Here is a 13,998-nt window from a genome sequence, read left to right on the forward strand (position 1 = left end):
CACCTTCGGGTCGAGTTCGCGCTATATAAATTTGCACACAAAAAAAACCAGTAGGCAGCTAGGAAAAATTGTATGTCAAGAGAGAGGGTGTAAATATTACACGCAGTTTAGCAATTTCTAAACCGAGGCTGATTTGGCGCTGTTATTACTTCCCTTACTCGAACCCATCTGACGACCTCGTTTGTCACTTGTCTTCTCAAGAGTACTCACAGCTTACACCTACAGCAATCACTTTTCAATTTCTTTTGCAGTCTCACTGGATCTAACGCTGCAGTTTTCTTTCTATATGCACAGGATGCCACTAATTTGCTTGAAAAGACTGGGTTATTCCTGAGGCTCCCAGACAACCGGTCAGTCCGCGGCTCGCGTGCAGGTTTTTCAGGTACTCCGCACGCGATGCTTTTCCCCTGTATTTTACACGCAATGGGCGTGGCCAGTGTGCGGAATTGTGTTCGAGTGAATGAGGATAGGGAGGGGCCGCAGGACGAAGGGATCAGTTTCTCATACTACTGCCACTTTAGTTTTCTCACTGGGAGAGAGTAGCCAGCCTCTCCCGCCCTTCTTGACTGAAGCAACGCGGCTTTTCTCGAAGCAGAACTGATCAAAGTCCTAGACGCTTCAGGATGGCGGACTCAGCCCACGGGAAGGCCTCCCCCCAGGAGTTGCTCTTCACATACAAGGGAATTTCATACCCTAAAATGAGATGCAGCTCGGACACCTTCCAAGCCCTGCAAGACTTTGTTTCCAGGAGGGATGACTTGATGCTGGTTTCCTACCCGAAATGCGGTAAGTGAATAGGTAGGTGTGCCACAGTGCTGTCAAAGGACCCTGGCCTGAGCCATGGGCGACTCGTCTTTGAAAGACAGCCATGGTTTCTAGCCTAAATCCGTTTTTACGACACTCGTAGAAAGACATGCGTTTCGACCTTAAAGCATTTCCCAGAATGCAAAGCGCTAATAATGGATGATAGAGAGGGCTGGAAGAAGGTGTCACACATAGCAGGGAACCACGTGGCAGCCATGATGATGGTATGAGCGCAGAACCTCGGAATGTAAAAGTAGAATACATTTGTAGTTTTATGAGCATAAATGGCATCTATACAAGGAATGGGAGGCAACACTTCATGTCATGCAGTGTATACAGGGTGGCAACAGCAATTCCTACAGAGCACAGAAGGATTTATTGTGCAAAGGCCACCTGCTGATACATAGGGGGTGTGAATTTCAGATAGCTTGCCTGATGCTTCTTTGGCTACTTAATTGGTGTAACTTTGTTGCCATATAGGTGGCAGTGTCCCGCATACACATTTTTATTTCAAGCATGGCACTGCAAATACAGCAAAGGCACAACGGCGTGAGTGACAAAATAGCTGCTTCAATTCTACGGCACACAGCCACTGGTTCACTTCTTATTGCATTACTTCTGGCCGGGTGGGCCAAGCTTTCACTGTGCGTCCTGTTGCAGACTTCAGCCATTTGTGGAACTGCCCCGCTAGTCCACTATTAGCCTCGGCAGCGTTAGAAATAGATCTATAAAACAAAGATGCCCTCAAACTGACGCACCCCTGGCAAGTAACCTACTGAGTAACACGTTCTTTATTGAACTTTAAAGCATGCATACTCCCTGTAGTTGGGGTTTCTAATAAAGTTTGTTTTCTATTATAATTCCTGAGCAACAAAATGCAGAATTCAAATTGAAACCAGCGATGGACAAGCTACTCACACTACAAGTTACTCATTCTACAGATTGCAAATGCTGTATCTTTCCTGGCATTTCGTAAACTGTGAAAATCAAGTAGGTCTCAGAGCAGTGCAGTATGTAAGTCGTAGAAAGGGACAAAGCGATCGGTGCGCATTGCGCAATAGGTAGTTTCAGCGGGTGACACTGTCAATGGGAAGGGCCTCATAAGGAAATCTTTGGGCCCAGGCAGTTTTTGTGTTTTTATTAAGCACTGTCTGAAATATGCCTAGAGTGTTGTCTTAAGTCTTGGCTCCTCTAATTATTCTGGGGGCATTATTACTTCTAGCACCTACGCTGTTGCTGCTCTGGTGAACACTCTTGGGGGCTCCATTACCTTCCCGTGACACGCCGGATCCCGCTGCTGCTGCTGCCCTTCCAGTGGTCTCCCCCTGCCGCCGCTACTTATTGCCATCTTAGCGCGGCCGCAGTACGGGAGGGGACCACAACGTCCAAGTGCCTTTGGGAGGGAGGGCGAGGGGTGAGGGAGAAAAGTAGACCAGAATATTTGAGTGTGAAAAAGGCCGCTTTATTAGGAAACAGGTGCACATTACAATATTTAAAACCTGGCAAAGCCTGACAAACTAGACCTCACTAAATAAATAAATAACTTCAAGCCCCCGCCCCCACCCCCTCCCCTAAATTTCTTTGACCCCTCCCCCACCCAACAATACAGCATTAAACATTACAATAACATTATAAACATAATATCATGAATAAAGCATTACATCATCCATTAAATTATAACGTCATCACTTAACATATTACGTCATCAACAATCCCCATCACATAATGAAAACCAGGCCCTCTATAACCAAAAGCCTGCCTGACCCTTCACCCCTGTCAATACCCCCCAAAACCTGAACGGTCAAGCAATGACCAACTTCCCCTTTACCTGTCAATCAATGAATCAGACCAATACTCACCAAAACTTTACAATAAACAGCAGCGAAACAACAAAACCCCGCACCGCACCTGTTCCTAGCGACAATACAAATCAGAACCCCCTGTACACCTGTCACCCAGAAAAACAGCCTTTGGACAAAAAACAGAAATTAGAAAAAGAACCAGCTTTCGAAAACTATCAAAAATAATGGAGACGGAAAAAATTCTCCAAAACCAGTAAAAATTCCTAAATGGGCGGGAGGGAGGGACAAAAAACGCTAACAGCCCTCCTAGCCACCAGGTCACCAAACCTAAAATGGTGGCTAGGGGGTGGAGTCACCTAAATTTATATTTGGGCTGGTCGAAACCTACTAGACCAGCCCAATTCTCGAATGTTCTACTCCTTTCTAGATGGGCCCCTCGCAGCCCTCCCAAAACGCCCGGGGGAGGGGACCTCCCTTCGGTCAGCTCCCTCCCCCAAGCCCCCCTTGGGAGGGAGGGCGAGGGGTGAGGGAGAAAAGTAGACCAGAATATTTGAGTGTGAAAAAGGCCGCTTTATTAGGAAACAGGTGCACATTACAATATTTAAAACCTGGCAAAGCCTGACAAACTAGACCTCACTAAATAAGTAAATAACTTCAAGCCCCCGCCCCCACCCCCTCCCCTAAATTTCTTTGACCCCTCCCCCACCCAACAATACAGCATTAAACATTACAATAACATTATAAACATAATATCATGAATAAAGCATTACATCACCCATTAAATTATAACGTCATCACTTAACATATTACGTCATCAACAATCCCCATCACATAATGAAAACCAGGCCCTCTATAACCAAAAGCCTGCCTGACCCTTCACCCCTGTCAATACCCCCCAAAACCTGAACGGTCAAGCAATGACCAACTTCCCCTTTACCTGTCAATCAATGAATCAGACCAATACTCACCAAAACTTTACAATAAACAGCAGCGAAACAACAAAACCCCGCCACCCAGAAAGGCAGGGGGGGGGAGGAAAACTACACCACCACCCTTTCTGCCCCCCCAACTAGGAAAATAGAAGCAGAAACTAAGAAAAGTTAACGTTGCATCGACAGCGATCGTGCCAAAACTTCATGCAGCTCCAACAAATATAGGTCCATCCCAATTTTAGGAAGAGGAACCCCATCATCCCTGAAAAACCCCACTGTCTCAAAGCGTATCTCTCTATGAGAAATCCTGCTGAAACCAAGCGACCTGCAACATCTAGAAACCTCGGAATTCACTTTTTCCTGGCTCTGTCTACAGCTCTGGGGTTTACCGCTCCTCTCCAGATCCTACGCGGAATTAGTTCAGTCCAAAAAACGTGGCAACCAGCCCAACATTCTTTAAGTAAGCCCAAATCTTTTTTGATAGCCCGCAACAACGCAACACCCTTCGTGGTACAGAGGTCGTTCTCTCCTAAATGAATCACCAAAATGTCAGGACAAAGCCCACCCACCATATTGTTGTTGAGACATGGAATTAACTCTCTCCAGAGCATACCACCTTTCCCCTTCCAAACGATGTTAAACATTTGAGCATTAAAACCCAAAAGCTCTCCGAAGTAACTCTGCGCCGCCTGAACTCGGGCCCATTTCACGAAGGAATGTCCAACTATCCAGACCGTCACCACTGGAGAACGGGGCCCAGCGACAGATCCTATAAAAGAAAACACAGTTAATGCCTATGAAAAGGAAGATGACGCAAGCGCCTCCTCTGCCTGGCTTCTCACGTAACGCTGAAAACAGTTAGAAGACCAACGCCCCAACCTCATGATGTCCCTTGGCGTCCATCCTCTATTAAAAGCTTCAGTTGCAGCACCAATTCGAAAAGAATGTGTACCATATAAATTCCCATCCAGACCCAAGTGTTGTAGTGCCTTGCGCAGAACCATGCGCAATTGGTTTGCTGTAACAGGAGTGTTATTAATATGCTGGAAAACAAGAGCCCCATCACCACCCCCTGATAAAGAGCGCCAGCGCCGGGCCAACAGCAAAGGGCAAGTGATTATAGGAGAGCGCGCTTCTAACCACACTCCTTTCCCCAACTGCTTCTGATCGGTTTTGGAACTAGCTAACCAAACATGTACCCCCTCATCAGAACAAAAACATCACGCCAACAAATTCCAGGCTTACATTTGGATCCCAACAACTCCGACACCCTGAAAGCTCCAAAAAACATAAATGCCATTAACATAGAGAACAAGCAAGACTCAAAACCGAAGGCAAAATAGCTATCAACCGAGCCAGCATCTGCAAAGATAACGGGGCCCTTGCTCTGCTGGAATGACCTTGCTCCCTGGCCCATCCCTCAAGCATTCTCCTGCCAATCTCACCCGCCGAAGGAGAATAACCCCACACCAACTTACCCATGAAAGCTATTCCCGCCAGTTTTCCAGCAATAGTTACTCTAGTCAGGCCTTTATCCATGAGATCTAGAATAAATTTCACCACATCCTCAGAACGACGCCAAACCTCCTCACGCCTGCAAGCGCCGGACTCCAGAAATTCCCTCCAAGCCAGAGAATATGCTGAACGTGTAGACACAGATAGAGAACCTACCACCAATTGAAAGACCGACGTTGCCTACGTGCCACAGATGATCCGGCATCGGTGTTGGTGATCTGTCCGCCTCCCTGGCCAGTCCACGGAATCTTCCCCCACTGTGAACGAGACAAAGCATCCGCAATGTCATTGTCCACCCCAGGAATGTGCAAAGCACGAAAGTGAATGTCGTGTCTCAAACAGCCCAGCACGAAGACTCTCATGAGCTTTAACACCTGTTCATCTCTAGCAGACTGTCGATTAACAATTTCCACCACAGCCATGTTGTCCACACGAAACAGCACCTTTTTGTGTGCCAAGGCCTCCCCCCACAGAGACAAAGCCACTAGTAAAGGGAAAAGCTCCAAAAAGGTTATGCTCCGACCACCATTCAACCACTCATCCGGCCACTGTTCTGCACACCATCTGCCATTCCAGTACAAGCCAAATCCCTCACTACCTGCCGCATCAGAAAACATTTGTACATCCTACTGGAAATCAACATCCCGAACCAAAGGTACCCCATTAAAAGAAGAGAGAAAAAACTTCCACATTCTCAAATCCTCTTTGACACCAGCAGACAAGCGAACACGGTGGTGAGGCAAATGTTGGCCTGCAAGGGCCCTACCTAATCTGCGACAAAAAGTTCTCCCTGCTCTCACCACCCTGCACGCGAAATTGAGGTGACCTAGCAGCACCTGAATATCTCTCACCATTACTTTCCGTTTTGACAACATGTTTTCAAGCAACTCCAGCATCTTTACTTTCTTGTCTTCTGGCAAGCGAGCCCGCATTGCCACTGAATCTATTTCAATTCCCAAAAAGGACAAGACAGTAGCAGGACCCACAGTTTTCTCGGGAGCCAAAGGAACTCCCAGATCCTCCATAAGCCCTTGGAAGGTGTCCAGAGCAGACTGGCACTCCGTGGAGCCCGGGGACCCGACAAAGAAAAAGTCATCTAGGTAGTGCGTTACCAATGAGTGACCAGACCGATGAGTAAAGTACCATTGTAGAAAGGTGCTGAAACGCTCAAAAAGAGCACAGGATATGGAGCAACCCATCGGCAATGCCTTATCCACATACCATTTTCCTGAAAATTGTATGCCCAGCAGACACCAGTCATCTGGATGGACAGGCAGCAGCCGGAAGGCAGACTTAATGTCACACTTAGACATCTCAGCAGCTGCGCCCCCGGTCACAACAAGTGACATGGCCACGTCAACTGAGGAATAAGAGACCGAAGTAGAATCAGGGTCAATAAAATCGTTCACAGACGACCCCTCCGGCCATGACAAGTGCTGAATAAGCCTAAATTGTCCCGGATCTTTTTTAGGGACTACTCCAACCGGTGATATTATCAAATTGTGGATCGGCCAATCATGAAAAGGGCCTGCCATCCTTCCTTCACGTACTTCTTTGTTTAATTTGTCTTGTACCACTGCGCCATACTCAGACGCTGATTTCAAATTAGCAGACCATCTCCTTTGTCTGGAACCCATGTAACCCAAACGAAATCCAAATTCAAAACCTTCCAACAATTCCCCTTTCACAGCTTCATCATCATAATCCTGAAGTGCAAGGCGCAGCTTTTCCAAGTTAACCGGTGTTTGAGCCCTTGGGCCCAGCACCCCGATTACCTCTAAATCCCCTACCCCCCGAAGACTGTTGGGTCGTCCCCGAACCCCCTGCACCTGACTGTGCCCCCTGTTGACCTCCTGCTGGCTGGTTCTCCCAGCATCTCGACAAGGGGTGTCTCTTACCACAACCTGAGCATTCATGCCTGAATTTACAGTACTCTCTAGTACAGAACCCTTTATTAAACTCCCAGCACGTGCCAACTGCAGGCTGTGTGTTTGAGCTACTTCCCACCCCTCCCCTGGTGGGCTTGCCCTGAAAGGGCCGGTAAATTAAGGGGAGACCACTGGCTGTAAAAATCGTGTTACCCCCCGAAGCCGACCCCATAGTGTGCTGCCATAAATCAGTGTCCAGCTCCCCCCACTTGGCCTCCGGATCCCAAGCCATCCTGGCCCTGAACTCCTCATCATATTGGGACCAAGCAAACCCCCCCCAGTAAGCTGCGCCTTGCGTATAACATCCATGTATTTAAAAAGAGACACGCTGCGCTCTGGGAATTTTTCACAATACACACTCGCATATATAAGGAATGCAGCTGTCCAATTCTCAATGGTTAGGGGAACTCTAGGTCGTTTTGCAAGCTCAAATTCTTCTTCTTTGGACCCTTCTTTGGACCGGACTCTTCTGTGTAGCAACTTAAGAAGTTCAACATATTCACCCTTCCAAATTCTTTCTTTTGTACTCAACATTAAATGGGCACCCAAAGGCTTCGTGAGTCCCATGTATGGCAATTTTTTAATTTTCAATTCCTTGCTAGCCAATGGCTCTTTTCCGCCACCTGAGGCCTCTGTGCCAGTACTACTTTCCACTTTACCTGTAATGTCCAGAACCTCATCAGTGCCCACAGCAGTGTCTTTCACATAACGTCCCTTCAACAACCGCCCTTCCCCAACCCCAACCGCCTCGTTCCCACCTGTGCCCACAGACACCATAGTTGGTCTGGCCTGTGTAGCTAACTGCTCACCTGGTAACAAAGAGACCACTCTCGCAGGCCCAGCCTGTGGTGCCGATCCCAATGTATCTCGTCTTGGAGGCGCCCTGACTGACGGGCCGCGTTCTCGTCTCTCCTTTACTTGTCTATGCACCGCTGGAGCCTGCAAAACACTACCAGAAACATGAGAGGGTACCCCCCCCTCCACATCCCGTAACTCTCCTTCTTCGGGACTATCTTCATCATAATCCAGTACCACTGAATCGAGTTCAGCAGGAAACACCACACTACGGGTCTTACCTAACCCGGCATCAGCAACATTACATTTTAATTGTGGTAAAGAAAATCCATGAGGGGGAGCAGGCTGTACGCGCCCGTCCCCCCCTTGGCGCTGACTCTGTGGCTCCATAGCCGCCGGTAAGGCAGACCACCTATACCTGCTATTCGTCGGGGCCAGCGGGGCCACGCCGGACCCTCGTGTGCTGACCGCGTCGGGTTCCCTCGGTGGAACAGAGAGGGCCGCGCTAGGCATTCTCCTCACTTCACCTTGGCGAAATTGGACTGGACCACGCCCTACCAAGTCTGGACCGGCACACCTATCCCTGTCCTGAAAAGAAAAAGTTTGGACTGGTGTACTAGTATCCCTGGCTACAACACCTGACGCAGACCTCACCCCTCGCCTATTAGCACCCACAACCTCACCTTGCAACCTATCCAAAGAACGCCCTCTAATACTCCTCGCAGGCACCTCCCTGACCGGAGATTCGGCTATCACTTCATCATCCTCACTGCAATCTAAATTACCAACCGCCACCGCTGAAGAAGAAACCCGAAGAGGAAATCTCGCAGCCAAACCTTGACCCTCACCCTCCTTCTGTAAAACGCGCTGAGCCACACTTACAGTACCAAAATGCTCCCAACCAGGTGAGCCATACATAAAAGAGGGGCCTCCTGCACCCCCTGACCAATATGGAACAGTATCCATATGCCTCCTCACATGCCCACCACCTACCTGTCCCACACCCACATCATATTGTGATGTGGAGGCGGGAACCCCAGCCCCCAACATACCCCCTGAAACCCCCCCACCCACACCTGCAGCTGCGCCCACACCCTGCCCTGCCCTGCAAAACTCCTGAACTGCCCTGCACCACTACTATAGCAAGGAAAAGCTCCATGACCCACATGCAACACACTCCTCTCCTCCCTTTGCAAACGCTCATCCACCGACAAAAACCCCAAAGACCCAGCAGCCTCTGACCGAGACGCATCCAAACCAAAGGCAATTCCAGAACCTGTACCCCCTTCCCCCATTTGAGCCCACTCACCCTCGCCCCTGGAACTCCCCACAACAGACAATGCATCACCCACAGAAGAACCAGGGTTAGAAAATAACAAGGGACTACCAACATTACCCTCCACATCACGATAAACCAAACCCACATTGGCATCAGAAAAAACCTGACCCACCTGAGGTCCCAAACCCCCTTTATTCGTAAATATATGTGCAGACAACCTGTCAGTATCCGGTCCTACAACAAATTGAGTCCCTGCTACTGCATCTCTAGAAGGGGTTATTGAAAAACCAGTGTTTGAGTCCTGGGCCAACTGTGTCTCATTCACCACGGGCCCAAAAGGGGTTAATAATGCCTCCACCGGTTCCCCAGGAGCCTGCCCCACCCCCTGCAAGACATTAAACTGCAGAGAGCCTCTGCGCACACCTCGCGCTGCTACCGCGGTCCCAGTCTCAGGCCGACGCTCTCTCACTGGGTCCGACGCGGAGCGCTTCTTACTCCCCCTCCGCCCCCCCTCCCCCGCCTGCCCGCCGAAGCAAAATCTGAAGCGAACGCTTCAACAGAATGGACACCTCCCGCTCGAACCGCCGAAGGGACCAACAGCGAGGCTCCTGCCTCACCCGCCTGCCCGGACATAAGGCCAGAAACCGCCGGAGCTCCTTGCGCCCCAACCGCCACACGCGCTCGCGCAGCAGGGGCCGAGAGCGCCTCAGACGCGCACAGAAAGGGAGCGCCAGACGCCGCCGGAGCTCCCCCCACCCTGCCCTCCGCTCGCGCAAGCACCTGAGGGGCCGGTTTCCTCGTACGGGACCGGCCCCTTTCGCTTACCTGGCCTGAACGCCTCTTCTTAGGCGATGAACACGCCAGAACAGCAGCGGACACACCGGCGGAGGCCTGGCGCTGGGGGCGCGCCGGCCCCCCTCCCACCAACAAGTCCATGCGACCTGCTTCCGACAGCAACCTCATGGCCTCCAAAACACGATAGTCCTCCATTATATCAATATAAACAGCCACAGGAAACACTAATGAAAATACCTAAAAGCACCTAATAACTCACCAGACACAAAAAACGCTAACAGCCCTCCTAGCCACCAGGTCACCAAACCTAAAATGGTGGCTAGGGGGCGGAGTCACCTACATTTATATTTGGGCTGGTCGAAACCTACTAGACCAGCCCAATTCTCGAATGTTCTACTCCTTTCTAGATGGGCCCCTCGCAGCCCTCCCAAAACGCCCGGGGGAGGGGACCTCCCTTCGGTCAGCTCCCTCCCCCAAGCCCCCCTTGCGGCAGGAAGCCGCCGCCCTCAACATTGCGCCAGGAGGCGCTTTAAATTGCGGACAAGCCCGGTGGAGCGGGTGCTCCTCTAATTATTCTGGGGGCATTATTACTTCTAGCAGCTACGCTGTTGCTGCTCTGGTGAACACTCTTGGGGCTCCATTACCTTCCCGTGACACGCCGGATCCCGCTGCTGCTGCTGCCCTTCCAGTGGTCTCCCCCTGCCGCCGCTGCTTATTGCCATCTTAGCGCGGCTGCAGTACGGGAGGGGACCACAACGTCCAAGTGCCTTTGCGGCAGGAAGCCGCCGCCCTCAACATTGCGCCAGGAGGCGCTTTAAATAGTGGACAAGCCCCGTGTCGCAGGACGAGCCGGGCAAAGGGCGGGCCGTCTGTGGCCGTCCGAGGCCGGGCCGGGCAATACCCCCTGGCCCCACTGACTTGGACGTAAAGTAAGAGACTTCCATCTGCCCTGTAGGCTTTACTAACATCATTCCAACTGTACCATCTGTTTTATACACCACAGGTTCACGGGACACTTTGATAACAATATGTCTAAGGGCTCAAGTTCACTCAGGAACTCTCTGGTGGGCGTGACCTTTAGAGGGACTATAGACCATTTCCTAACAAAGGCTGCCAATAAGTTAGATCATGAGATAGCAGCCGCAGAACACCGTCTGTCCCTAGAGTTCCACTCTAACAAGCGTTCGTCCCTGGGCTCTATTCAAAGTGTACCACTCAACCTACATGCAACAACACCTTAAATGACCCGGGGATCCCCGACTTCTACAGGACCCCCCGGTAACATTACATCCCTCTAAGGGGGGACCCACTGTGACGGTAAATATGGATTCCTCTTTAGATTCCACACGCAAGGATTCTCACTCTTTGCTGGCAATTACCTCCAAAGTAGGGAACAAGAAAAATCTGGAGCAGCCAGTACATCTATCACAGGGGCCCTCTTCAAAGAGAAAGCGGCATGGGGATATTCATAAGGGTTGGCATGCAAAGATACCCAGACCTCGGTCACATCCCTCAAAGAAGAAAGATACTCCGGCCCCATACCCTGTGCATAAGACCCTAACCCCGCTCTAAACTCCAATGAAGCGGTATTAGAGAGTATGGAACAACTTGTAAGATCTCTCCTACTTCCACTCATAGAGAGAGTTAGGAGGCTGGGCGAACAAATGTCCCTTTTATTGGAAACAACCCATTCAAACGGTGAGGCTTTAAAGAAAAGAAACTGGCACCATCTAGTGTACCGCAAGGCCCACTAGCCACTGCAACAGATATCACAGGGGAACCACCATTATTGACACTTAATGCAATACCAGCTCCTGCTCTTAAAGAGCAACCCACAATTCCATCTAGGGAGCCGGGATTAGGGGGCACTACCAACGCGCCCAAAACTAATAATATAACATCTAGGAGGGCATGCCCCCCGTTAAGGACTCCATTAGTGCTGGCCACACATAGATTTACCACCAGAGGCAGCCCCCTATGTCATCATTCTCACCGGGGTCCCAGAGATAGGAGAAGGGAGGACAGAAGGCCACACAGATCTTAAAAATAAAGTCATTCATTGGCTTTGTAACCATAGACCTATGCCCCCTAACATCAACGGGGAAATAGTCTTTGTGAGAAGATTAACTTGGGTGGGGCCAAGACCCAAAGATATCCAGGGGGATGTGATAACCATTAACTTTAGGGATCGGAGGGTGGTCACTCATATTGTCTATTGGTATCTGGACAGGGTAGAGGGGGGCATATCCACCCGTGACCTGAGCTATTTTTACCCCCAATCCCTACTGGCCGCTCTGAATTCTACACCTATCATCGCCCCCGTGTTGCTCTTCAAAATCTTAACTGTAACTCCCGAGCTTATAACTTCAGACCCCTTTATCCTAGGGCCCCCCTCATCAATCATGGCCTTATATGGACTGACTGCCATTCCACCACTATGGCAGACAACATCAGCCAGTCCTTAACCAAAGATGGCGCATTCCCCTGGGTAATCGCTTTGAGTCCCTGGCAGGGTTAGACGAATTAGACTGACAGAAGATAGCTGCCCAGATGGGGAAGATGCAAACCCAATCCCTCAAGCCCCCTCTACATCAAATTAGTATTCAGAGCAACTTACTCCCAGTTGGAGCCCTGAACACAATCACACATAGGGAACTAATGGACCAGGGGGTCCCAGACCTCACGGCCGAGAAGAAAATGGTTAAACCTTCGTTGGACTCTAGGGCATCACTTGAATGCCAACCTATGACATTTTTATCTTGTCCCAGGGTAGCGTCAGTCAGTGAATTAGCTAAAAACACTCTTTCCAATCCGACAAATCTTATCCACAAAATCCTCTCTTGGAATGTGGCTGGCCTGGCAAACAAAGTGTGCCAACAAACATGGCTTGACCTAGTTGCCAAGTACAATATTCTTTGTTTCCAGGAAACTTGGGCACTGGACCCAGTTCACTTGTTGGGATTCCAGACCTTTCATACACCCGCTCTAACAAGCTCCCACAGCAGAAACAAAGGAGGTTTATGTATCTATGTCTCCACTACGGGTGGGATCAAAGCATTAAGGCATTTCTCCACTGATCACTACCAGATTCTTACCTTAAGGTGGGGTAATGCCAAGACCATGATTTTAGTCAATTTTTATAATAATGTGCCTTTAAATACTTTGGAAAATGTTATCCACAATTTAATGCATAGCGTCACTTCCATAAAGGACCAAACAGGAGGTGGGACACTTTTGACCTGGGTTGGTGCCTTTAATTGTACTATCTGCCCTAATAGCCCCAAGGGCATCTGTGGCCTAGGTGAGCATAAGGACGATAATACGACCCATTTCACTCACTCCAATCTGGGTGACATATTGAAAAATATGATCTTCCATTTTAACCTATCTTAGATTAATGAGCTATGCTCCCCACCCATCCAGTTCCAGCAAACTTTTCATGGGAGGGGGTGCGACTCAATTATAGATTTTACTCTTTTCTCTAAAAACAACGCCAGGCTTGTAACATCCTGGGAAACACTGCATGTTATTTACGGTGATCACTACCCGATCTCTTTTTGTGTAAAAACTGAAGGGCACGATCAAACCCGGGGGGGACACATTTTTATATCATCCAGTGATCAACTTAGCAAGAAGTAACGGATACTCTATCAAGTGGGATAAGGTGGACCCAGTGGGCCTGCTAAAAAAACTTAGTATTAACATCCAGGGAAGAAATTGATACCTGTCTGTCTCTCACACAAGAGCCATATAAAATCATCAACTCCTTTTTAAAAATTCAGGTAAAATTAAAAAAGCTTTTGACTAGGCATTTCCGCCCAGAACCTAACCGTCCAAATGGCTGGTTCGATAACAACTGCACTAAAGCGCTTAAAGTCTTAAAAAAGGCACTTCATGCCTCTCCGAGATCTCTGACGGAGATACGACGAGCCAGAAACCTATATTATACAGCTGTTAAAATTAGGAAAAAATCCCTGAAGTCAGAGGCCTGGTCGGCTCTGATTACTGCTTCAAAAAGCAGGGATACGACCGCTTTTTGGAAGGCGGTCAATGACCCCTACTTGTAGATCAAAGAGACGGACGTTATGGACATTGCTATTAATGGGGAAACCTGGGTTACTCATTTTCAACATCTTCATGACAATGTA

General features: G+C 49.4%; 1 protein-coding gene across 1 annotated transcript in view; it reads left to right on the forward strand.

Moving 5' to 3' along the window:
* Positions 1–409: 409 nt before the first annotated feature.
* The window catches only part of SULT6B1 (sulfotransferase family 6B member 1), a 95,419-nt gene continuing 81,830 nt past the window's right edge, over positions 410–13,998 (forward strand). Inside the window, exon 1 of the mRNA XM_078677441.1 lies at positions 410–786. Within this exon, the coding sequence (XP_078533567.1) occupies positions 624–786 (163 nt within the window). The 5' untranslated portion in view covers positions 410–623. The remainder of the gene's footprint in view (positions 787–13,998) is intronic.

This window comes from Lissotriton helveticus, chromosome 2_1, assembly GCF_964261635.1.
Source record: "Lissotriton helveticus chromosome 2_1, aLisHel1.1, whole genome shotgun sequence".
Lineage (NCBI taxonomy): Eukaryota > Metazoa > Chordata > Amphibia > Caudata > Salamandridae > Lissotriton > Lissotriton helveticus.